Source organism: Bombina bombina, chromosome 6, assembly GCF_027579735.1.
Source record: "Bombina bombina isolate aBomBom1 chromosome 6, aBomBom1.pri, whole genome shotgun sequence".
NCBI classification, from domain to species: domain Eukaryota; kingdom Metazoa; phylum Chordata; class Amphibia; order Anura; family Bombinatoridae; genus Bombina; species Bombina bombina.
Genome location: NC_069504.1, coordinates 841,430,584 through 841,458,404, shown reverse-complemented (window position 1 = coordinate 841,458,404; position 27,821 = coordinate 841,430,584). Strand labels below are relative to the sequence as shown.

Here is a 27,821-nt window from a genome sequence, read left to right as displayed (position 1 = left end):
AAAGACCCCCAAAATAAAAAATGCCCTACCCTATTCTAAATTACTAAAGTTAAAAGCTCTTTTACCTTACCAGCCCTGAACAGGGCCATTTGCGGGGCATGCCCCAAGAAGTTCAGCTCTTTTGCCTGTAAAAAAACATACAATACCCCCCCCAACATTACAACCCACCACCCACATACCCCTAATCTAACCCAAACCCCCCTTAAATAAACCTAACACTAAGCCCCTGAAGATCTTCCTACCTTGTCTTCACCCTGCCAGGTTCTCCGATCGGTCCAGAAGAGCTCCTCCGATGTCCTGATCCAAGCCCAAGCGGGGGGCTGAAGATGTCCATGATCCGGTCGAAGTCTTCATCCAAGCGGGGCAGAAGAGGTCTTCCATCCGATTGAAGTCTTCATCCAGGCGGCATCTTCTATCGTCATCCATCCGGAGCGAAGCGGCAGCATCCTGAAGACCTCCGACGCGGAACATCCATCCTGCCCGACGACTGAACGACGAATGACGGTTCCTTTAAATGACGTCATCCAAGATGGCGTCCCTCGAATTCCGATTGGCTGATAGGATTCTATCAGCCAATCGGAATTAAGGTAAGAATATTCTGATTGGCTGATGGAATCAGCCAATCAGAATCAAGTTCAATCCGATTGGCTGATCCAATCAGCCAATCAGATTGAGCTCACATTCTATTGGCTGATTGGAACAGCCAATAGAATGCGAGCTCAATCTGATTGGCTGATCGAATCAGCCAATTGGATTGAACTTGATTCTGATTGGCTGATTCCATCAGCCAATCAGAATATTCCTACCTTAATTCCGATTGGCTGATAGAATCCTATCAGCCAATCGGAATTCGAGGGATGCCATCTTGGATGACGTCCCTTAAAGGAACCGTCATTCTTCAGTTGGACTTCGCCGGATGAAGATGGGTCCGCGGTGGAGGTCTTCAGGATGGAGCCGGTCGTCATCGGATGAAGATAGAAGATGCCGCTTGGATCAAGATGGTTGCCGGTCCGGATCGCCTCTTCTTCCCGGATAGGATGAAGACTTTGGAGCCTCTTCTGGACCTCTTCAGCCACCGGATTATGGATCGCCAGCCCCCGCTTGGGTTGGATGAAGATTTTGGAGCCAGGACAGATCGGTGATACCTGGTGAGGTGAAGACAAGGTAGGATGATCTTCAGGGGCTTAGTGTTAGGTTTATTTAAGGGGGGTTTGGGTTAGATTAGGGGTATGTGGGTGGTGGGTTGTAATGTTGGGGGGGGGGTATTGTATGGTTTTTTTTACAGTCAAAAGAGCTGAATTCTTTGGGGCATGCCCCGCAAAGGGCCCTGTTCAGGGCTGGTAAGGTAAAAGAGCTTTTAAGTTTAGTAATTTAGAATAGGGTAGGGCATTTTTTATTTTGGGGGTCTTTGTTATTTTATTAGGGGGCTTAGAGTAGGTGTAATTAGTTTAAAATTGTTGTAATATTTTTCTTATGTTTGTAAATATTTTTTTATTTTTTGTAACTTAGTTCTTTTTTATTTTTTGTACTTTAGTTAGTTTATTTCATTGTAGTTATTTGTAGATATTGTATTTAATTAATGTATTGATAGTGTAGTGTTAGGTTTAATTGTAGGTAATTGTAGGTATTTTATTTAATTAATTTAATGATAGTATAGTGTTAGGTTTAATTGTAACTTAGGTTAGGATTTATTTTACAGGTAATTTTGTAATTATTTTAACTAGGTAACTATTAAATAGTTCTTAACTATTTAATAGCTATTGTACCTGGTTAAAATAATTACAAAGTTGCCTGTAAAATAAATATTAATCCTAAAATAGCTACAATGTAATTATAATTTATATTGTAGCTATATTAGGATTTATTTTACAGGTAAGTATTTAGCTTTAAATAGGAATAATTTATTTAATAAGAGTTAATTAATTTAGTTAGATTAAAATTATATTTAATTTAGGGGGGTGTTAGTGTTAGGGTTAGACTTAGCTTTAGGGGTTAATACATTTATTAGAATAGCGGTGAGCTCCGGTCGGCAGATATGGGGTTAATAATTGAAGTTAGGTGTCGGCGATGTTAGGGAGGGCAGATTAGGGGTTAATACTATTTATTATAGGGTTAGTGAGGCGGATTAGGGGTTAATAACTTTATTATAGTAGCGGTGCGGTCCGCTCGGCAGATTAGGGGTTAATAAGTGTAGGCAGGTGGAGGCGAAGTTGAGGGGGGCAGATTAGGGGTTAATAAATATAATATAGGGGTCGGCAGTGTTAGGGGCAGCAGATTAGGGGTACATAGCTATAATGTAGGTGGCGGCACTTTGCGGTCGCAGATTAGGGGTTAATTATTGTAGGTAGCTGGCGGCGACGTTGTGGGGGGCAGGTTAGGGGTTAATAAATATAATACAGGGGTCGGCGGTGTTAGGGGCAGCAGATTAGGGGTACATAAGTATAACGTAGGTGGCGGTCGGCAGATTAGGGGTTAAAAAAATTTAATTGAGTGGCGGTGATGTGGGGGGACCTCGGTTTAGGGGTACATAGGTAGTTTATGGGTGTTAGTGTACTTTAGGGCACAGTAGTTAAGAGCTTTATGAACCGGCGTTAGCCCAAAAAGCTCTTAACTCCTGTTTTTTTTCTGCGGCTGGAGTTTTGTCGTTAGAATTCTAACGCTCACTTCAGCCACGACTCTAAATACCGGAGTTAGAAAGATCCCATTGAAAAGATAGGATACGTAATTTACGTAAGGGGATCTGCGGTATGGAAAAGTCGCGGCTGAAAAGTGAGCGTTAGACCCTTTTTTTACTGACTCCAAATACCGGCGGTAGCCTAAAACCAGCGTTAGGAGCCTCTAACGCTGGTTTTCACGGCTACCACCAAACTCTAAATCTAGGCCAATGAAAACAAAGAGAATGAATACACAGATGATCACAAAGACCTTAATACAAACAGTAGACCAGAAATCCCTAATGGAAATCATATACGGCTAGATTATGAGTTTTGCGTTAGGCTTAAAAAGCAGTGTTGGCCGGTCCTAACGCTGCTTTTTAACGCCCGCAGGTATTACGAGTCTTGCAGGTACTGGTGTACCGCTCACTTTTTTGGCCAGACTTGGAAAAACCGCAAATCCACTTACGGAAATTACGTATCCTATTTTTTCAATGGGACTTGCATAGCGCCGGTATTACGAGTCTACCAAAAAGTGAGCGGTAGACCCTCTCCTGTCAAGACTGGTACTGCATTCTAAAGTCAGTAGTTAAGAGTTTTATGATACAACGCCGTAGCATAAAACTCTTAACTAAAGTGCTAAAAAGTACACTAACACCCATAAACTACCTATTAACCCCTAAACCGAGACCCTCCCGCTTCGCAAACACTAAAATTCAATTTTTAACCCCTAATCTGCTGAACCGGACATCGCCGCCACTATATTAAACATATCAACCCCTAAAACGCTGCACTCCCGCCTCGCAAACATTAGTTAAATATTTTTAACCCCTAATCTGTTGTCCCTAACATTGCCGACACCTACCTACATTTATTAACCCCTAATCTGCTGCCCCCAAAGTCGCCGCCACTATATTAAATTTATTAACCCCTAAACCTAAGTCTCACCCTAAATCTAACACCCCTTAACTTAAATATAATTAAAAGAAATCGAAATAAAAATTCCTATCATTAACTATCATTAACTAAATTATTTAAAACTAAATACTTACCTATAAAATAAACCCTAAGCTAGCTACAATATAACTAATAGTTACATTGTAGCTATCTTAGGGTTTATTTTTATTTTACAAGCAAGTTTGTATTTATTTTAACTAGGTAGAATAGTTACTAAATAAATAGTTACCAGGAGAAGTCTTCATCCAACCGGGCCGAAGTCCTCAACAAAGCCGGGAGAAGTCTTCATCCAAGCCGTGCAAAGTGGATTTTTTCTACCTTAATTTAGATTGGCTGATAGAATTCTATCAGCCAATTGGAATTGGAGGGACACCATCTTGGATGACGTCATTTAAAGGAACCTTCATTAAAGAAAAGCCGTCGGATGAAGAGGATGCTCCGCATCGGATGTCTTGAAGATGGACCCGCTCCGTGCCGGATGGATGAAGATAGAAAATGCCATCTGGATGAAGACTTCTGCCCGTCTGGAGGACCACTTCGCCCGGCTTGGATGAAGACTTCTTTCGGCTTCGTTGAGGACTTCGGCCCGGTTTGATGAAGACTTCTCCCGGTAAGGTGATCTTCAAGGGGTTAGTGTTAAGTTTTTTTTAAAGGGGTATTGGGTGGGTTTTAGAGTAGGGTTGGTTGTGTGGGTGGTGGGTTTTAATCTTGGGGGGGGATTTGTAATTTTTTTTATAGGTAAAAGAGCTGATTACTTTGGGGCAATGCCCTGCAAAAGGCCATTTTAAGGGCTATTTGTAATTTAGTGTAGGGTAGGGCTTTTTTATTTTGAGGGGGCTTTTTTATTTTGTTTGGGGGATTAGATTAGGTGTAATTAGTTTAAAAATCTTGTAATTTGTTTATTATTTTCTGTAATTTAGTGGGGGGTTTGTACTTTAGCTAATTTTATTTAATTGTATTTAATTTAGGGAATTAATTTAATTATAGTGTAGTGTTAGGTGTAATTGTAACTTAGGTTAGGTTTTATTTTACAGGTAAATTTGTCTTTATTTTAGCTAGGTAGGTTATTAAATAGTTAATAACTATTTAGTAACTATTCTACCTAGTTAAAATAAATACAAACTTGCCTGTAAAAAAAAATAAACCCTAAGATAGCTACAATGTAACTATTAGTTATATTGTAGCTAGCTTAGGGTTTATTTTATAGGTAAGTATTTAGTTTTAAATAGGAATAATTTAGTTAATGATAGGAATTTTTATTTCGATTACTTTTAATTATATTTAAGTTAGGGGGAGTTAGGTTTAGGGTTAGACTTAGGTTTAGGGGTTAATAACTTTAATATAGTGGCGGCAATGTTGGGGGCGGCAGATTAGGGGTTAATAAATGTAGGTAGGTGTCGGCGATGTTAGGGCCGGCAGATTAGGGGGTTAATAATATTTAACTGTTTGCAAGGCGGGAGTGCGGCGGTTTAAAGGGTTAATATGTTTATTATAGTGGCTGCAACATTGGGGGCAGCAGATTAGTGATTAATAAGTGTAGGTAGGTGGCAGGGACATTGGGGGCGGCAGAGTAGGGGTTAATAAATATAATGTAGGGTTCGGCAATGTTGGGGGCAGCAGATTAGGGGTTTATAAGTATAATGTAGGTGGCGGCGGTGTCCGGAGCAGCAGATTAGGGGTTAATAATATAATGTAGGTGTCAGCGATGTCGGGTTCGGCAGATTAGGGGTTAATAAGTGTAAGATTAGGGGTGTTTAGATTCGAGGTTCATGTTAGGGTGTTAGGTGTAAACATAAAATGTATTTCCCCATAGGAATCAATGGGGCTGCATTAGGGAGTTTTACGCTGCTTTTTTGCAGGTGTTACACTTTTTTTCAGCCGGCTCTCCCCGTTGATACCTATGGGGAAATCGTGCACGAGCACATTACACCAGCTCACCGCTAACGTAAGCAGCGCTGGTATTGAAGTGCGGTAATGAGCTCAATTTTGCTCAACGCTCACTTCTTGTCTGGTTTATAAAAACCCGTAATACCAGCACTGTCTGTAAGTGAGCAGTGAGCATAAATTGCTCATTAGCACCTCACAGTCTCTAACGCAAAACTCCTAATCTAGCCGATAGTCAATAAACTGTTAAATAAAGATACAAAAATCCATAGCCCACATATAAATAAAAACAAACCCATAGAATAATAATAATGGACAACATAGATCCAATTTTAATAGAACCACAAATAATTCATACTACACCAACCAAAGGCAGACACATAACAATCACTATACCAGACCTGACAACTACCAGAGAGAATTTAAAACCAATTTTAGAGAAAGTGGAAATCACAATTATAAGAATTGGTACCCCCGCAGGAATGATGAACTGAATAGGATAGGGAATGCAAACCACATATATTTAAGGGAAACAGGAGAACAAACAATACCCATAATGATAATCCATACCAAAGAGATTGAATGGAAAATGTATTTTATAAAAATAGATCTGAAACCCTTGATAGAATAAGGGAAAATAACTATGATCAGACTTCTTTTTAAGAGGTGAGAACCCCGAGAGCAGGAGCTTCTTGGGGAACAGAAATAGAACACCCATTAGGAAGCAAATGGTCAAGAAAGGGAAAAAGAAGACTAGAGGAAAAAGAGGCAGAGGAAGAAAAACTAGGGAACAAAAGACAGAAATAGACCACACTAAAGGGATTTTTAATCTAAGCAGAATGGAAATTAACAAGGAACAAACTAAAGTTCTAAGTAAGGGGCTGTCCTTCTCACCACTTGCAGAATTAATAAATCACAAACAATGATAAACATCAATCAATATGTAAGAAAGTTAACGTTAAAAAGATATTTTCAAAAAAATCCCCTAGAGCGTGCAACTATCTCCTCTAACCCAGGAATAATCAGTACATATATACAGATCTTAAAAATAAATCAAGCTTTTACCCCACACAAGAGATATTTTTTAGAACTGCTTAAAAAATCTGTAAAAGCAGATATTCAAATTTTTGAGGCCAAAAATAAGAAGAGGTATACACAAAATCTAACAAGAAAAGAGAATGAAACAATTTCAATTCCTAAATAACCTACATCTGAGAACACCCATTTTTTATTACCTCCTCAAAATCCACAAAAATCTAGAAAATCCGCCTGGTAGACCAATCATTTCTGGTATCAATTCACTAACCTCAAATATATCACAATACGTAGATAACTTTCTGCAAAAACACATAATACAACTTCATTAGAGATTCCACACATTTAATTAATATTCTGAAGGATATCAAGTGGCAAGATGATTTTCTTCTAGCCACTTGCGACGTAAACTCCTTATACACTAACATTATACATTCGTTGGGGCTGGAGGCTACAAAATACTTTCTACATAAAGATAATGATCTACCTGTTGTGCAAGCAGATTTTTTTTATGATGTATTGCCTTCATCCTAGAAAACAACTATTTCAGTTTTAATGCAGATTTTTTCTTACAAATCAAGGGCACAGGTTTGCACCCAGTTATGCAAACCTATTTATGAGTCTGTTTGAACATCAACACATCCTGAACTCTAACTGGGGTGCAAACCTTGTGCTTTTTAAATGCTACATCAATGATATTATTATAATCTGGAAAGGAGGCCCAGAGCTTTTTGATTTATTTATGGAGGACCTCAACATTAATGATTGGGGTATCTCCTTTATACATGAACTAAGCAATACAAGTATCAATTTTTTAGACCTTACAATAGAAGTCATAGACAATAACATAAAAACAAAAACCTTTTTTAAAAAGGTTGACGCCAATAACTATGTACACTCAATGAGCTACCACCTAGAAGAGTGCTTCCCAACCACGGTCCTCAAGTACCCCCAAAAGTCCTGGTTTTCATTATAGCTGAACTAGAGCACAGGTGAAATAATCATCTGATGGATGAGAGCAGGTTGGTTACTGATCAGCTGATTACTTCAACTGTGCACTGGTTCAGCTATAATGAAAACCAGGCCTGTTGGGAGTACTTGAGGAACGCGGTTGGGAAACACTGACCTAGAACAATGGAAACGTAATATCCCCAAAGGACAGTTTTTAAGAAAAAGAAAAAACTGTTCCTTCCTAGACGACTATATACACCAAGCAAAATCTTTAGAAACAAAGTTTACCGAAAGAGACTACAATATAGAACTAATTACTGATGCAAAACATTATGCAGAAAAAAGAAATAGAGAGGATTTATTATCTAACGGACAATGGAATAGAGAGAATAATGGAAGTGAGAAACTCAAAAAAATAATTGACACAGCATTTATCACAAATTATAATTCAGACCATAGACTAATAAAGAAAACCTTAAACATGCATTGGCATCTAATAGAAAAAGATCAAATCCTCAGCAAAATTGTAGAAGATAAACCAAGGCTAATTTATAGAAAGGCAAAAACCTTCAAAAACATCCTTGCACCCAGTGAGTTTAAGAACAAAAGAAAAAGTGGATACTATATAGATCTGGAAGGGAACAAACTAGAAGGTTTCTTCTCGTGCCACTCTTGTAACGCCTGTAAATTTAGCAATAAATGCAAAATAGTGAATTCAAGCCAAACCAACTTAAAATTTTAAATTAAAGATATCATCAGATGTACAGATTGTAATATTGTCTATCTAATCCAGTGTCCCTGTAACAAGCAGTACTTAGGACAAACGGGGCGCCCATTATGTGAGAGAATCTGACAGCATTTACTAAATATATAGAATGGGGTTTCGGGGATCATCTCCTTTTGAAACATTTTAAAGACCACCATAATCAGAAAACAGATGGGCTTCGATATTAGGGTCTAAAGAATGTGAATCCTCAGAGAGGAGGTGATACAACTAAAGAGCTTCTATACACTGAAGCAAAATTGATTATAAACATTAACTCTCTAGCCCCCAAAGGGCTAAATGCTGAATTAGACCTAAACCCCTCTAATTCATTTAAAGAATCATACCAATTATTTAAATAATCTTTTAAAATAATCTTTTTAAAAAATCCTTCAAACCCAACCATTAGTTCATATGTACTGTATTTTATGTTTTATATATATATATATATTATTTCCTTTACATATAAATATAAAACTAAGATGTTCATATGAACTCACTACCTCTTTTTTCATGCAGAATGAAATAGTCTATAGATGGGACCACAGTTTCTCCCCTACCCCTTTTTTATATAGATTTTCTATATGGATTTTTATATATATTCTTTTATATAAACTTTTTATATAGATTTTTCATATGTATTTTCAGATATATTTTACTAATTTTATGGAATCCTTTTTAATGCCGTCACACATATTAAATTATTGATGTACTATCACTTTTAGAAATTGTAATTTTTATCCAGTTTTTATCTATTTTATATATTACAATTATAAATTATTTATTATTTATTTTTTTACATCCAAGCGCTATTTGCTATCACTATGAGAGTTGTAATCTATCTGCTATACTCACATTTAGAGTATGAACGTCATTGGCAAATTCACATTATGTACAACTACTGTTTAATGCCTTTACTGATAGTGAATGAGCACTTAAACGTTTAAAGGGACAGTTCACCCAAAAATGTTCTCCACTTTAAATTGTTCCCAATGATCCATTTTACCTGCTGTAGTATATTAAATTGTTTACAAGTAGCTCCTTTACCCCTATTTCAGCATATGAAATAGCTGATTTAGCCTGTGGTATCACAACCTATACTAAAAGTTTTGATACTGGATTATATGCTATTGACAGACTATGTAAACACAGCCATCAGAAGAAATTACAGTCTCAGTGGGTTGCAGGATAGTTTAAGTAATACAATGTTAATTTGTATTTGTATTAAGATAAGAAAGCAAGTCTGTGTGAATAAAAGTGATAACGTAATGAGATCTGATATTAGCTTGAAGCTCAACTTATTGTAATAGAATGTGGTTTAAAAGCACAAAACCAGCTAATTCATATACATACATAAACCTGAAAATGCTAATTCTCAAACATTTTATACTCTGCAGCTGATATAACAAGTCATTGAAAATACATTAATTGGAAAAAAAATTACGGTGTACTGTATAACCGAAAAGGTGTTATGAAAATTACAGAGAATGTATACTTCCGTACCGTACTTTCACTATTAAGCAATGTTTTGTGCAATTACTTACAATACGATACACTACCTCTTTAAATGTGGAATGGAGGCAATTACACGTTCAACCAATGGGGTATAAGAAAGCCATATGGAGTCATAGAGAGAGAGCCGAAACGTGTAGAAGTGATTCCTTCCTTACCCGTGGATTATAAATATCTATCCAGACTGATAGATTGAAAACGAGATACTATCATCTTTTGAAATTTCACCGCCCAATGATAACTGGTTAGACGATTGGTCACGGAGGGGCACGTGAGTAAAGCAACGGCTAACAGCTCAATGGCTCACAAACGTTGAGATGGCCATGTGGACCAGTAACTTCCCCTGCCAGCAAGAAAACCAGTTGGAGGTCCGGTATGGCGAGTGTTTACTACCTTAATAAGGACAATGATCCAGAGAGTATATCTAATATTACTACACTGAGAACGATAATATTGCATGCTGCTAAATTGGATACGTTACCATCCTGTCTAAGTTCCTAAATATCTGGTATAATACACAATATACTATCAAGTGTGGTAACAGACAGCGCTAATACTTTGGAGACATTGTACTATACACAGATATTGTTTGTATATTTTGTACAAGTATCGAATCACGGATATACTATGTATTAATTGGAATAAAATTCCCCTTAGGTATAAGCATTTCACTACATGATTTATCAATTCTTATCTATTTTTATCTGATTCTCATATATTTTAAGGGCAATGCATGCCCATACAAATGCCCTTTAGGGGCAATGGGTAGCTTAGGATTTTTTTAGACTTAGGTTTTTTATTTTGGGGGGTTGGTTGGGTGTGGGTTTTACTTTTAGGGGGGACTTTGTAATTTTGTAAGGTAAAAGACCTGTTTAATTTTTAAGGGCTATTGGTAGTTTATTGTTAGGTTGGGGTGTTTTTATTTTGGGGGGCTTTTTTGTTTTTATAGGGCTATTAGATTAGGTAATGTTCGATTTTGTTTAATTTTTTCATAGTATTAAGTTTATTTAAATTTGTAATTTTTATTTTTTTTTATTTTTTTGTACTGTTAGTTTTTTTTAATCATGTAATTTAGGATTTTTAATTGGTAGTTTTTTTATTTTATTAGAATAGTTATATAATTGATAGTTGAATCTGTTTTTTTTAATTCAATAGGTTTATTCATTAGTTGCAATGTGGGGGGTGGCGGTTTAGGGGTTCATAGGTTTATTTAGTGTTGGCGATGTCGGGAAGCTGCGGATTAGGGGTTAATAACTTTATTTAGCATTGGCAATGTCGGGGCAGCTGTTTAGGGGTTAATAATTTTATTTAGTGTCGGTGATGTCGGGGAGCGGTGGATTAGGGGTTTCTAGAATAGGTGGTTTATGTTAGGTTTAAACATAACTTTCTTTCCCCATATACATCAATGGGGTTCCGTTATGGCGTTCGCCATTCCGCGATTGCATGTTTTATTTTTTCTCTAACACTTTCTCCCCATTGATGTCTATTGGGGAAAGTGTGCATGAGCATGTAAACTCAGCCCTTGGCTTTTGTGCGATATAGAGCTTAATGCACCATAACGCACAGCACAAGGAGGTTTTTTAGTAACTTGTAATGGCAGCATTATGGAAATAAGTTTTTTGCGTTCTTTACGCACCTGGTTTAGCACACAACTTGTAATCTAGGTGAAAATGTCCTGATAATCTATCCCTGAAAAGTGTTGCTGCTTTACATCTTCAAAATATTGGTTAGTTAATCCATATTTTAAATTCTAGAACCTCATGACCAGCATTGACAAGGCATCAAGCTTCCTCTTGGGCCAGTACCCATTGCTCCGCAAACCCTACTCGATTGCAGTCACTTCATATGCACTTGCCATGGCTGGGAAACTGAAGGACACTAATATACTGATGTCTGCCTCTAAAGGTACTGAGATCCTGCATGATGTCACACACAAAACAATCACATTAATGTCCAAAAATATATATACAGAACCACTCTTCCCTGGTCATTACTCATATATATTACACACAAATATTCTATATAGACAGCTACAGTTAATATTCTGCAAAGTTTAAACATACAAATACAATTATATTATACATCTATACTGACAATTTGTAGGACCACCAAGGACTCATTACTTCTGCAGTCATACCCTGTGAAAATAGCTGTGTTAATAACATGAAAAATGCTAAAACATATCTACTCTTATACAAAAATTAGAGATAAAACGTGGCTGACTGACCACAATTAAACTCTGCAATTAAGTGTTTATATACACAAACATTGTTTTTAATCCTTTTAAATAAATTCATATACCTAGAAAATGATTGAGCTGATGACTGCTGAAAGTCAGATGCATTACTATAACGACCCAGAGTGGCCACACATTTATAAATCATGTATATGATTTACTATTTCATGCCCATAATTTACTAAATCCTGCCACAGATATGCTACAGGGAAGTTCTTCTATGTGAAAGGCACATGTTGAGCAAAAAGAGGCTGCTTCTTGGGTGGTAACTAGCCATAGAACAAACTATTATGCTATTGTTCGTTCCCAGGTTGAGCGCTTCTCTCTTTTTATTCATGCCCCTATCTAAAATGGTTGTTTTTTTTTTAGAAAAGTATCTGTGTTTGACATAGACTTGGGATGGATTTGTTTTGCAGTTTTCACCCCAGTAGCTAATTCACTTGTAGAAGTCTTCCTGGTTTTACCTGTCTGTAATCAAAATGTGTTAATTACTAAATTGTGCGCATGATTTATACACAATAAATATTGTGTGGCCACTCTGGTACTTCATATTTTACTGTAGTGTAAAGAAAATAGCCAGGAGTAACCCAAATAATTAAGTCATATCAGTGCAGGCATCATACCTCCTCCTATATTTAGTCCAGATGACATGCACATTCTACTTATACCAGTTGTACTAACTTACCTAGAGACATGCATGATTTTGTCCTCCATCTCTTGATTTTTATTCCTTGTTGATTGACACTTATCTTCTGTAACTAATTTATTTTCTTGTTACTTTTCTTACTCATGTACTCAGATAAGGCTAAATGGCATGAGCAGGGCTCTTGGTTTATTTCCCTGGAAGCTACATCTTACGCCCTCCTTGCCCTGCTGCAGATGAAGGAATATGCGTTAACAGGCCCTATTGTGGGTTGGCTCACTGAGTCACAATATTATGGAGCCATTGTGGGATCCACACAAGTGAGTCACAATCACTTAGAAATCAATAGCATTATTAAGTATTTTTGTTGTTGCCTATCTTCATGTTTTCACTTTAATGACTGACACAGGGCATTTTTGTAGGCTACCATGATGATGTTCCAAGCATTGTCTCAGTATCAAATTGATATCTCAAGTGCTAAGGAGATGGACATGGATGTCTCCGTTCACCTTGCTGATAGACCTGTTCCATTATTATTCCGCATCAATCTTGCAAATTTTATGGTGGCACGTTACACTGAGGTAAAGCTTGTGTTTGTGAGAGATGAGGAAATGTCTGCTAGTGTGAGAATAGAGTAGGGCGGTTTACTTACGTAAAAATTTGGGGGGGTTTTTTTATAAGATTTGCGTTTAGGAAAAGCTGGACTTAAAGGGATAGTAAACCTTAAAAATAATGTTATATAATTATGCACATAGTGCAGAATTATATAACATTATTTAGGTGCTATAGCCATAAAAGCATTTTTTCCTTTTATATTTTGCTAAAATACGGCGCTTTTACAGACCCGCTCTCTGCTCTCTGCTGAGCGGGTCTGTAATATTCAGTCAGCGCATTGGGCCAGCTGTATAGTCACAGCCTGGCCCGACCGCGCCATAAGACTAAGTGCAGTTCGCTCCTGTCACAGGAGCGAGCTGCACTTAGTCTTATGGCGCGGTCGGGCCAGGCTGTGACTATACAGCTGGCCCGATGCGCTGACTGAATATTACAGACCCGCTCAGCAGAGAGCAGAGAGCGGGTCTGTAAAAGCGCCGTATTTTAGCAAAATATAAAAGGAAAAAATGCTTTTATGGCTATAGCACCTAAATAATGTTATATAATTCTGCACTATGTGCAGAATTATATAACATTATTTTTAAGGTTTACTGTCCCTTTAAGCAGTCAACATCTGTTTATCTTATATTTAGGGCTAGATTACAAGTTAGGCGCAAACGTTTTTGCGCAAGCGATATTGTGTTTTTACAAGCAGTTTAAATTGCCCTGATATTACAAGTTGAGTGAAATTACGATTGCGCTAACACAATCACGATTTACACTTCAATCCTTACCGGGATCTCAGAACTGTGGTTAATTGTTTTCCAAAACTAAAAAAGTGTCACAAAACACATCAAAAATACATTACAAAGTACAGTTACACTCATAATAACACCATCTAATAAAAAATATTGAAAAATAATATTGAAAAAAAAAGTTATAAGGGCTCAAAGATAGGAGGTCTCAGGTGTTAGAAAAAAAAGCCGCTAAATTTTAATGTATGTATTTTAACATAGAGATACATACAGATACATTGCTAAACATGTATAGATATGTTTAACTATGTATTTACTGTAAATATTTGGCATTCCAATGTTCTAAACATTCAGGATATGTTCTATGTATTTATAAATAGATATGTATATATATATATATATATATATATATATATATATATCTGTATATAGCTATACCTATATATAATTATATACACAACAAAAATATACATATTTTTGCAAAAAAAATCAGATATATGTAGATATATTAATTTATGAATACATAGAACATATTCCTTTATGTTAAGAACATTGGAATATGAAATATTCATATTTTTATTGCGGGTTAGCACAATTGTGAAAATGTGATCATGTTTGCGCGATAGTCGGGTTTTAGTTTTATTTTCCACTTTTTTTCTGCATTGACTTCTGTGGAGGAATACGTGATATTGGATGTTCAGATTTTTACGCTATTCAGGTTATATTTTTTTTTTAATTTTGGTTTTAACTTGTAATACAAGCTCAACCCACTAGCAAAAAAAGCTTATCTCTAGCGGTGTTTTCGCAATATACCGCACCACTTGTAATCTAGCCCTTAATATTTAAATCTTGTCTACCCTGACATCAAATTATGTATGAAATAATGAATAACTTCTTTTTAAGCAGATACATTTCTGATGCACTACGGTGGTGAGCACGTATGACATAAGCACAGTGAAAAAGCATGAATATGTTTTGCATTTGTGCAAATGAATGAAAAAGTAAATGAAATGTTTGTTTAGAGGGATATAAATGTTTGTATGTTACTGGGAGGCTTAAAATAGTTCACAGGAGAGACTGGGAATAGTGGTGGAACTTTGTGTGTGTGATTAATGTGATGGAAAGGATGAATCTGCTGTGTGACTACAAAGGAGCTGGCTATAGGTTTTGTATGATAGCAGGATGACACTTTCTACAGTTTAAAAATGTTTTAACTACAATCGCTCTACAGATTGACGCAAATAAACCTTTTGTGGTAAAGGCAACAGGAAAAGGACAAGCCATTTTAACTGTGAGTTTAATCCTAACCTGAAATGTTACTATAATTTATTCCTAACATAAACACATTTAAAACATAATAAATATTTATAGATATACATGTTTACACAAAAGACTGTTCACAAGCATTACTATAAGGCTGTAGGTTATTGCCTCTCTGTTTGCCCTGGAAGTTCACTGCCTCAGAGTGGTTGACCCATGGGAATGGGTAAATGTGTGTAGATTAAAAACTTCTGGAGATTAACCATTTAATGCACTGCTTAACAGGAGTTTAACACAATCCCCACTTAATAATCTATGGTGTAAATACAAAGCAATAGAAGTTACCTGACAGGGTGCACAAAGGAATTTCTTAAACTTTTCACTTTAATTAAATTGTGTGAGATTGATACCCTGTTTAAACTTGGCATTGGGACAACTTTTCTGATATGATGCTTCACTTGTATGCAGCCCTTCTGATTTATTATACTTATTAATGGATTTATTCAGCAAAGAGCTGGAGGTTTTTTTTACACATGATCTACTGTAGGTGTGGAATTGTGTGGAGGACACATTCCTTGACAGTTTCTGGAACAGGTGCTACAGACAAAATGGGCTGCTATATTGCAAGTCCACATTGTATCCAGCAGGTAAACACATGCCTGGGGATATCCCCCATGTACACATGCTATTGCTGCCATATACATGATTTGGAAAAGCAGGTGGCCATGTCACATATGTGTTTGGCCATCTGCTTGTTTTGGAGCTGATAAACGTTGACAATAAATACAAACCAGCAGGCATATTTACAGAATATGCTTTAAGGGACATTAAACAACTACAGTAGCATGGTTATTACTCACTATAGTATTGTTTTCCTTCCTGTACCTGCAACTCTCTTTAAAGCTGTTCTATTATTTTAACTGATTACAGAATCCAGTTGGTAAAGCTCTGCAATTTATACTGGGTGCCGTCATCCCAAAAAAACAGGATTAGTTTAGAGACCACCCTGGAGTCATTTGATGACTATCAATCTACTTTAGAAGTTGATTTCACATAATCAGGGATCATCAGGCTTGTTAAGTCATCAGCTAAGGTAAAAAAAAATCTGGGTGATGACTTCAGAATGATTAGAAGATTACATTACTGATTAATTGACAAGCATGATCAGCCAGCGAATTACTCTAGAATCATCTTATTTAACTATTTTGGCCTTTGGGCATACTTCAGAATGGCTTCTGATGACTAGTCTGGGGTAATTAATTACTTCAGAATGACTCCAGGAAGATCATCCTTATTGATTAGGGATCTTGTAGCTCGTGTTCAATTGCATCCTGTGATAGAAGCAGTTCACTTTCACAGATCTGATTTTTGAGAGTTGTACATTTCACTTCTGTTTAGCTCACATAATAGAGAGTGGAAGTGTTATATTTTTACAGTTTTTTTGCACAGTTTAAAAGTTACATAACAAATATAAGCTCCAAGATGACGGCTCCAAGTGTGAAGATGCAGAGCTTCAATAACTGATAAGTGTAAGGGATTAAAATAAGAGAATGGCTTTGAAGACAGCTGCAGGCACAAGATGAAAAACAATAGTTTTGGTAAAATCCTTATGCATATGTCAAATGTGTTAAACTGTCTTACTGTATTTGTCCCTTTTCACTATACAGACATACTGCCGCCATGACACAGTAACGTTTCCCGACACCCAGTTTGGGAGTCATTGTCTTCCATTTGGATCCCTCATTGTTACCATAAGAAAGCATTGTATGACAGGCCAGTTGATTTCTATCCATTAAATAAGCCCCAGTTTGAATGAGTAAACAAAGTAACAGAGAGATTTGGAAAACCAAAAGAAAAACTATAAGAACCAGAAATATTACAGGCTTTTCAAGGGGGGTTCACCATAAGCAACATTTAAAGCGCCATTATAGTCTAAAAATTGCATGCTCAATCCGTTTGCATGTAATTATCTGACTATTGACCCTGCTCTACTGTTTATTTTGCCTCCACAAAGGGATTAAACACAGGTAGAATTTTCATTTGGGATCCACAGTGCACTGTTGATCCCAAACAGAACCAGACGCTGATCCAATCAGCAGCTTTAGTCGCATGACTCAGATGTGCAACTATTGCTGATAAGATTAGCTGCGGATTCTGCTCAGGAACAGCAGAGTTCTGCAGGTCCCGAGGAGAACTTCTACTGTGCATTTAACCCCAGGGTCGATAGTTGGAAAATTGCATGCTCTAGCGGATTACAGCATGTCATTTTTTAAATATAATGGCCCTATAATGACAAATTAATTCAGTACTGAAGATGTAGTTTATTTTTCACCTATTTTATGAAGACAAAAATAATTGCTTACTATGAAATAAAGTTGTGCAAACCAATTCAAATGGTTTTTAAAGAGGTAAAGGCAATTGGCTTAAAAAAATCCAAAAAAGTTGCTGGTAAAGTATTTTATGATGGTCTGGAATACCACTTTTAAATTATCCCACCAAGATTTAGATGAAGTTATTGGGTTACAATTGCATTTAAAGGTTTTGTGCTAAGTGAGTTTTTAAAGGTATTAGGCCAGGTTACGAGTGGAGATCCAGTGTTAGCTCCAGGAGCAAAAACTTGATTGTGAGATTGCGAAATTCTTTAAACTCAAATCCATATTACAAGTAGCTTTAAATGACCGCAAATTTGCTTGCATGAATGCACGGTAATTTATGCTACTCATAATTTTTATCGGTAGCATTAAGTGGCAATCTCCGCTTGTATTAAAAGTTGAAAGTAAATGCAATCACCCGAAGGCAATCACATTTAATGCTGTAACTTTTTACGCAATCTAAAAGGCCAGGAAACAGTTGCACTAAACTTTCTATTTACCCCTAAACCGTCACCCCCTACATTGCGAAGGTTAGTATTTTTGCAGGTAATTTAGGTAGAGTTAGGTTATGGAGGTTAGTTGGTTTAGATGTTACTGTGTTACTTTGGGGTGGGGGTTGTGATTGTTTAGGGTAGTGGGTTAATTTGCGGTGGATGGTGTTGCAGTTTAGGGGTTAAGAGTGTAGTGGGTTACTTTGCCGTGGAGATTGTGGCAGTTTAGGGGTTATGTTGCAGTGGGTTAGGAGTTAATATTGTAGAGGGGTAGTTTGCGGTGGGAAATGCAGCAGTTCAGGGGTTATTAAAATAAACGGGTTTATTGGCAATTCGGGTTAGCGTGTGAGTGTTTTTTTAAAAAAACATTTCTCTTTCCATTGAAGTATATGGAAATATGGGAAAGTACGTTAATTCTGTCACAATATTTTAACTTCTGATCTTTGAGCGTCGGGATAGCGCACAAGCGAAAAATATTTACTTTCAACTTGTAATACACGCACTAACCTAACGTGCGCAAAGAGCAGAAGTTGAGCAGAGTTTGCACTTGAGCGGGAGTGGTAATTACTGCTCCACTTGTAATCTAGTCATGTATATCTAAATTAGTAGGCTGTATGTTTTATGTGGTCATAAACAAAAATAAAATGCTGCATATGCACAGCAACAGCATTTCAAGATATGTTGCTAATGATGTATCTTACGCTACAGGTTACATCTGTGTATTATGTCCATCTGACAGAGAAAGAGCAGTGCAATAACTTTGATCTATCTGTGGCAGTAAAAGATGAACCAAATTGTGAGTATGTGTGCTAGTTTATCTGTGTACTTTTTACTTTACTCCACAGGTTTCTCTGAACTGTGCAATTTTTCTTTTCACAGATAGAGGACCAGAAGGTGCTAAGTCAACAGTATCTATAACTGTCTGTTTAAGGTAAGTGATTCTGTTCCATATGAATCCTAAATCTGGCTCTTGTGCTAACTCCAATTCATATTGCCAATTCTGAATCTACTGTTGTGTAACTTTCCTTCTATAATTTTCCCCAGACATCTAAAAAATGTTGATGCAACCATGTGTATCATCGATATAACTATGATGAATGGATTCTTTCCTGATGTTGAGGAACTTAATAAGGTTAGTGTGGAGCATACAAATTTGACCAGTGTAGGCAGTGAAACTATGTTTAAAATTAGAATTCTGCACCTCCTGAGAAATTAAATACTTTAGATGTGATGTTTGTCTAGGGTACCATATACTCAATTTGTTTGCTATTATTACTCATAGTTAACAAGAGGAGTGGACAGCTACATCTCCAAATTCGAATTCAACACAAAATCTGCAGAAATGGGAACCCTTATTATCTATGTAGACCAGGTATTAATATCTTTGTCATTCACATCTTCCCTCTTCTTATCTTTAAATGCTATTTAAATAATCTCTACACATCTGTATGTAAATGCTTCATATTACCTAGCTCCATCTCCCTTGCTTTTTTTTAATTATTTCTAAAGCTTACCGTAAAACGAAAGTGCTTTAAGTTCCTTTATTTGCAAATTTACTAAAATCTGAAAAATATTCTTACCACTAATCATATATTATTTAACTAATAGAATAAAATGGGGCGCCCATAAACAGCAGCTGGCCAGCGTCACTCGGCAACGCTAATAACTTAAATTTTTCTGTACTACTCCCATTTTTGAGTTTTGAAGTCATTTTGAATTTTCTTTTCCTTCTATCCATGCATACAGTTGCTACTTGGCTGGGATTTTTGATTACTTAGTTGGTGCAGGTATAGTAGAAATTCCAGCAATCCATTGGCTCTGGAGAGTGATATAAGTTCAAGGGAGATGAAGGGAATATTCAACTGTAAGCATATGCAGGACAGCAAAAGTCAATGATGATTTTTAGTATATCTGTCAATTGAAAGCACACATGATCGCCTGAGTGCAATAACGATTTACGCTAGCATGATTACTACTTTAGAGCTCTGGTTAACTGTTTCGCGAAACATAAAAGTTGCACAAAACACATAAAAAATACATTATAAAGTACACTTACACTCATAATAACACCATCTAATAAAAATTATTCAAAAAAAATTGCACACAATATGGTTTTGGAAAAAAAAGGCAGTTAAAGGGCTTTAACATTGAGATACAAAGATACATGTCTAAAGATGTATATATATATATATATATATATATATATATATATATATATATATATATGTTTATATGTGTATACATCAGTGTATTTATGTATTTAAAGACATATAAATACATATGTACACATATATAGACATATAAATATATATATATATATAAGTGCATTAGAACCCTTTGTAGTTAAGTAGATGAAAACATGAAAAAAAACATATTTTTGCAATATTTCATTTTTAATAAAGGTTTTAACTATGTATTTACTGTACATATTTAACATTTCTATGTTCTGCACATAGCAGAATATGTTCTACAGGTCCGGACTGAGCGTTGGCCATTCAGGGCAAATATCCGGTAGGCCCCGCGGTAGTTTGACCCCGTCCACTGTGACCGCATTGAACAATTTTTTTTGAGAAAAAAAAGTTTTTTTAATTATTGTTTTTTTGATTTTCAAAGCAAGCCGGCGCCGCTGCCTTAGCCAGGAGCCCAATGTCAATCAATCATTCCCTATATATCGGCCGCCACTGGCCGCACGCACGCTCACACACTCAGAGTCTGAGATCAGATCCGGCGATCACTGAGCAGCTGCGGCACCTGGGCTGGCACCGAGTCCACAACTGAGTGACAACATCCGGCACGCGGCTGCACTACACTAATGCCGCGTGCCATGTCCACGTGACACTCACAGTCACAGAGGCTGTCACCAGACCTGTCATCAGGAGAGTACTTGGAGGGAGAGGCCCAGCAGCCATGAGGACTCAGCAGGTGGACCGTGGGCTGCCAGATGAGCAGAGAGGGCCTTTTTTTTCTTCTTTCTAGTGCAGTCACTCTGGGCTGGCACAGTTTTACTCCTCCTTGGCCGACTATGGGGTTTGGATAGATACAACACGTGCCACCATGTCACGTGCCTTTGCCACACATTCACAACAATCTCCTCTGCTGGGGTGCAGGTCTGGTCACGGTGGGTGGGATTTGGGAAACAACCACTGGTCTGGCTAGAGCTAAGTAGTAGGACACTCGCTGAGGTCAGTGCGATCACATGCTACTCAAACCTTGCTTTACTTTTCCCTTCAAGGCTGACTCATCCTTTAAATCAATTGGTTCTGTTTAATTTATACATCAAGGTTTAAATTAAAGGGCCACTAAACCCAAAATCTTTCTTTCATGATTCAGATAGAGAATACAAATTTAAACAACATTACAATTAACTTCTATTATTTATTTTGCTTCATTTTTTAGATATCCTTAGTTGAAGAAAAAGCTATTCACATGGGTGAGCCAATCACACGAGGCTTCTATGTGCAGCAACCAATCAGCAGCTACTGAGCATATCTAGATATGCTTTTCAGCAAAGAATATCAAGAGAATAAAACAAATCAGATAATAGAAGTAAATTAGAAAGATGTTTAAAATTGCATTCTCTTTCTAAATCATGAAAGAAAAAAAATTGGGTTTCATGTCCCTTTAAGCTCCAAGCAGTTGAAAATGAACAGTTTATTAAGTGCCAATTGCAGCCTTCTATTTCTGGAGGAATCCCCAGGGTTTCCTTGGGTTGGGTCTTTTTTCAATAATTTGGAAAAGTTTCCCACACTATTGTCCTCTATCTATCTTATGTGTTTTTTCTCTCATTCCTTTTGTTCTGCTAAAGTAAATCCTTTTGCATTATTTGACAACATTTATTTAGTCAAGGGCTACAAAACTGCCCTGCAAGGCAGGTAAGAGCAGTCAGCTTCTTTCATCCTCCCAAGTAAAGGAAATCAGGGGAAAGCGCCTATGATGGGATCACATAAACTTTCCTTTTGTGTGAGATCTGTCATTTTATAGATGGAATTCTCTTAAAGGGACATACACATCAAAATGAAACCTTCATGATTCAGACAGAGTACTCACATTTAACATATCTTTCAATTTACTTCTACTATGAAATGTAATTATTTACGGGTATCCTTTTGTTAAAATGTATAAATAAGTTGCAATGCACTTCTGGGGCTAGCTGGTGATTGGTAGCTAGTAAGCTAGACAAATATGTCTCCTGTCATTGGCTCACCAGATGTGCTCAGCTAGATCCCATTAGTGCATTGCTTCTGTTGAGCTGACTTTAACGATGTTTTAAACCATTTGCAAGGGTTAAACACATAGTTATATACAATACTAAAATGCTGTAACATTTTCTTTTTACACTTTTATGTCTCTTTAATGTACATTACATATATGATTTACTAATATGATTCACATGGAACATTAAATCTATTACATTAAATCTAAAAACTGTCAAATGCATTCAGATAAGAGGCGGCCTTCAAGGCCTTAGAAATTAGCATATGAGCCTATCTAGGTTTAGCTTTCAACTAAGAACACTAAGAGAAAAAAGCAAATGTAATGATAAATTTAAAATGGAAAATTGTTTAAAATTGCACGCCCTATCTGAATCAGAGGGGAGTGGATCAGCACCAGGCAGCTTTGGAGGTGGATCACAGACCAGCTGGGGAACTCACTGATTGATTATACATGCAGCACTTACCTCATATGATTGGGGCAATTTCTAGTAAGTAGGAATTCCACGTTATTCTACTATCTTGAGCATGCCAACTGGTTCTTTAATTAGAAATACGTTTTTCAGCACTTGGGAATCTTTGGGACTAATATTTCAGCTCATTTTTTCTTCAACAAGAGTTAAAACATATCGTTTTTTATCTCATTTTCCCTATGAATTATTACTCATGCTGGCACTCTGTATTAATTCATCCATGCATTTTGAATTAATGTATCAGAGCTTTTAATGAGAGGACTATTTTATTGTATTTTATTCTTGTTCTGCTCCATTAAATTTTTACTTTTAATTTTATATGCATTTAACTATTTGAGTGCTAATTACTATATTGCATATCAGTCGCCTAGATTTGGAGTTTTGTCGGTAAAGACCTGCGGTGCTAACGAGCCTTTTTTTTCCAGCGCACCCTTAAGACAACGCTGGTATTACGAATTTTCTGAATGGCTGCGTTAGCCTCAGAAAAGTGAGCGTTGAGCCAAATTTAGCTCCACTTCAACTCTCAATACCAGCGTTGCTTACGGTAGCGGTAAACTGGAAAAACGTGCTTGTGCACAATATCCCCATAGGAAACAATGGGGCTGAGCTGGCTGAAAAAAAACTAACACCTGCAAAAAAGCAGCGTTCAGCTCCTAACTCAGCCCCATTGCTTCCTATGGGGAAACACTTTCTAAGTCTACACCTAACACCCTAACATGAACCCCGAGTCTAAACACCCCTAACCTTACACTTATTAACCCCTAATCTGCCGTCCCCGCTATCGCTGACACCTGCATTATACTATTAACCCCTAATCTGCCGCTCCGGACACCGCCGCAACCTACATTATAGCTATGAACCCCTAATCTGCTGTCCCTAACATCGCCGACACCTATATTATATTTATTAACCCCTAATCTTCCTCCCCCAACGTCGCCGCCACCTACCTACACTTATTAACCCCTAATCTGCCGCACTCTCGCCTCGCAAACACTATAATAAATTTTATTAACCCCTAATCTGCCCTCCCTAACATCGCCGCCACCTACCTACAATTAGTAACCCCTAATCTCCCGCCCCCAACATCGCCGCTACTATAATAAAGTTATTAACCCCTAAAGTCTAACCCTAGTTAAAATAATTACAAAATTACCTGTAAAATAAATCCTAACCTAAGTTACAAATACACCTAACACTACACTATCAATTAATTAATTAAATTAATTACCTACAATTATCTAAACTAAAATACAATTAAATAAACTAAACTATAATACAAAAAAACACTAAATTACAAAAAATAAAAAAATATTACAAGAATTTTAATCTAATTACACCTAATCTAAGCCCCTAATAAAATAAAAAAGCCCCCCAAAATAATAAAATTCCCTACCCTAAACTAAATTACAAAGTAATCAGCTCTTTTACCAGCCCTTAAAAGGGCTTTTTGTGGGGCATTGCCCCAAAGTAATCAGCTCTTTTACCTGTAAAAAAAATACAATCCTCCCAACATTACAACCCACACACCCCTACTCTAAAACCCACCCGATCCCCCCTTAAAAAAAACTAACACTACCCCATTGAAGATCACCCTACCTTGAGCCGTCTTCAGCCAGCTGGCCACCGATGGGACAGAAGAGGACATCCGGACCGGCAGAAGTCTTCATCCTATCCGGGCAGAAGAGGACATCCGGACCGGCAGACATCTTCATCCAGGCGGCATCTTCTATCTTCATCCTTCCGGAGCGGAGCGGAGCCATCTTCTATCCAGCCGACGCGGAGCCATCCTCTTCTTCCGATGGACTAACGACGAATGAAGGTTCCTTTAAATGATGTCATCCAAGATGGCGTCCCTCAAATTCCGATTGGCTGATAGGATTCTATAAGCCAATCGGAATTAAGGTAGGAAAAATCTGATTGGTTGATTTAATCAGCCAATCGGATTGAAGTTCAATCTGATTGGCTGATTGGATCAGCCAATAGAATGCGAGGTCAATTCTATTGGCTGATCCAATCAGGGTTAGACTTAGGTTTAGGGGTTAATAACTTTATTATAGTAGCGGCGACATTGGGGGCGGCAGATTAGGGGTTAATAATTGTAGGTAGGTGGCGGCAATGTTAGGGAGGGCAGATTAGGGGTTAATAAAATTTATTATAGTGTTTGCGAGGCGGGAGTGCGGCGGTTTAGGGGTTAATACATTTATTATAGTGGCAGCGAGGTCCGGTCAACAGATTAGGGGTTAATAAGTGTAGGTAGGTGGTGGCGACGTTGGGGGGGACAGATTAGGGGTTAATAAATATAATATAGGTGTCGGCGATGTTAGGGACAGCAGATTAGGGTTTCATAGCTATAATGTAGGTGGCGGCGGTGTCCGGTCGGCAGATTAGGGGTTAAATCATTTTATTATAGGGTTTGCGATGTGGGGGGCCTCGGTTTAGGGGTTCATAGGTAGTTTATGGGTGTTAGTGTACTTTGTAGCACTGTAGTTAAGAGCTTTAGGTTCCGGCGTTAGCCCATAAAACTCTTAACTACTGACTTTTTTATGCGGTAGGAGTCTAGAAAGTAGAGGCTGTACCGCTCACTGTCTCCAAGACGCGTAATACCAGCGTTAGGCAAATCCCATTAAAAAGATAGGATATGCAATTGACATAAGGGGATTTGCGGTAGCCTCGAGTCGCGGAAAAAAATTGAGCGGTACACCTGTACCTGCCTAACTCTAAATACCAGCGGGCGTTAAAAAGCAGCGTTAGGACCCCTTAACGCTGCTTTTTAAGGCTAACGAAGAACTCTAAATCTAGCCGAATGTGTTTTAGAAATTTAAGTCTTCTATACACCAACTGTTTTTGTAACATACTTCAATAGCCAATCAATCAATTAATTAATTTGTTGTAATTGTTTGAGATTAGCTGTATCTTTTATATATTTGGGTTTCAGCCTTAGACCTCTGAGTATTCTATCTCTGCGCCTAATTTCCTATCTGTATACCTATATATATATATATATATATATATATATATATATAGAGCACAGAGAAATGAAAAGCAGTCGCCGGGTTTTCAAAGAAAAATACTCAACTTATTGAATCATAAAAGTGACGTTACAGAGATATTATCCCCATTTTCAGACCATATAAAATAGAAGTGAACATACCTTACTCCTTTATACCCTTTACCAAACACCTCTGTCACGAAACTGGAAGCAACCCGGTGTCCTGGCCGCACCACTGCGCAGGCCAGTCCTGTTGCCATGGCTACTGGAAGTGGCGTGTCTAAAATACAATAGAAAGAGAAACCGGGCAATACTACATGTCTCAACAGTGAATCTTCTGCTTATTGGATATCATGCAAAGTTACACATCAGCTGTACTAGCATAAACATATGGCTAACTAAGAGGCAGGATCATTACAAGCAACATCCAATATCCTATCTATTTCAGGGCTTACTACAACTATAAACTAAAACGACAATAGTGCCTAGCAGTAGTCCTAAGTACAATTTATTATTGAATATATAATTGTATATAAACTAGCAAATATAACTTAGCATATATGATCAAGATCACAGGCTAAAGTAGTTGGCAATTTGATAAAAAACATCTTAACCTAAGAGGAACTCAACACTAAACAATGTGCTAGGATGTCACATTCTATAATATATGCTATCAACAGAAGACCTTCAGAAGATTCTGATCGATCAGGGACATTCTAGTAAAGGTGGATCCGGTACACAGCTAAAAGACAGCCACCTGGCTACAACAAGTGAAACCTGGCAGTTATAGATGCGCTGGTTGCACTACTTGAAATGGCTTATTAACCACCAAATTTTTATACCCATCTAGGTACCAATCGGAGATTCAAAATCCAACATAGAGTTTCCTGCACCACGACTTTTATCGTGTATCTATTACACTGTCCATGTGGGTGTTTCTATGTTGGAAAAATAGAATCAATAATGTAATATATGCAATTGAATGTCTTAGAGCTGACAACTATTTTATCCAACATTAACTGCAGATCTGTTTTTGATCATTTAAGTGGCTGATCAAAATCTTGTGCTTGTTTTCAGCAGATAAAAATTCTGAGTTTGGCTGATATTGGGTATGGATAGGCGAATGTTTTGCAACATTCGAAAAATTTAACAAATTTTAACACATTTATTAATTCGTTTTGAATTTAGATTTTTCGGACAACATTCTAACATTCATTTAATGTAATAGTATATCTAATGCAAATCTTTAAATATAATATTCTATTTTAATTATTTGAATTGAATTAGGTAATATTCTAATGAGAAAAATTTGAATTGATATATTTGTGCCTATTATGTATCAATTTACAAAATTTCCTACTACATAAACTATTGAACTTCTAAATAGTATTTGTTAAATCGAATGTTACATTCAAAATTACAAATGTGGATTTTAGATATAATTATGAACATTCAAAAATTAAAGTAACATTTGAAAACCGGAAATAACATTTAATTATTGAATTTTATTGGGTTTTCGTTCTTATGGACATTCCAATGTCCAAAATGAATGTCCACATGACTATTCGTTCTACCAAACGATTTGCACGTTTCCCCTAATATTGGGGTTGATCACAATATATTGAATTATCATTATTTTGTGGTTAACGGCTCCTGATGAGTACTTTTCAATGTCAGTACAATCACACATAGTGAGGCCTATTTATAAAAGATAAAAATAATAAGTAAAGTCACATTTGCAGTTAGATGGAGTAACGCATAGCACTTCAGTTATTGGCGGATAGAGACATCGGTGTGTTCCAAGCACAAACTCCTCTCTTCACCTGCTACACCGCTAAAAAAACCCTCACAGTGTTACCTGATTTCGGCAGCAAATCACTGTATCTCTCTTCTGGGGCGGCTTACTTCGGTTCAGCAGAGATGGCGACCACGATGCAAACTCGATCATCAACCTCTTTCTATTCCCCGGCATTGCCAATAGCGGGTGCAGGACTTACTTCCGGAAGTGACGTAGGTGTCTCCGGTCTCCGTTACAGCTCCGTTC

General features: G+C 37.1%; 1 protein-coding gene across 1 annotated transcript in view; it reads left to right on the top strand.

Annotated features, from left to right (window-relative positions):
- The window catches only part of LOC128663753 (A.superbus venom factor 1), a 489,422-nt gene that overhangs the window by 386,437 nt on the left and 75,164 nt on the right, over positions 1 to 27,821 (top strand). The window contains exons 28-35 of the mRNA XM_053718238.1: positions 11,511 to 11,661; positions 12,792 to 12,955; positions 13,058 to 13,216; positions 15,213 to 15,272; positions 18,813 to 18,900; positions 18,984 to 19,035; positions 19,149 to 19,236; positions 19,387 to 19,476. Of these exons, the coding sequence (XP_053574213.1) occupies positions 11,511 to 11,661; positions 12,792 to 12,955; positions 13,058 to 13,216; positions 15,213 to 15,272; positions 18,813 to 18,900; positions 18,984 to 19,035; positions 19,149 to 19,236; positions 19,387 to 19,476 (852 nt within the window). The remainder of the gene's footprint in view (positions 1 to 11,510; positions 11,662 to 12,791; positions 12,956 to 13,057; positions 13,217 to 15,212; positions 15,273 to 18,812; positions 18,901 to 18,983; positions 19,036 to 19,148; positions 19,237 to 19,386; positions 19,477 to 27,821) is intronic.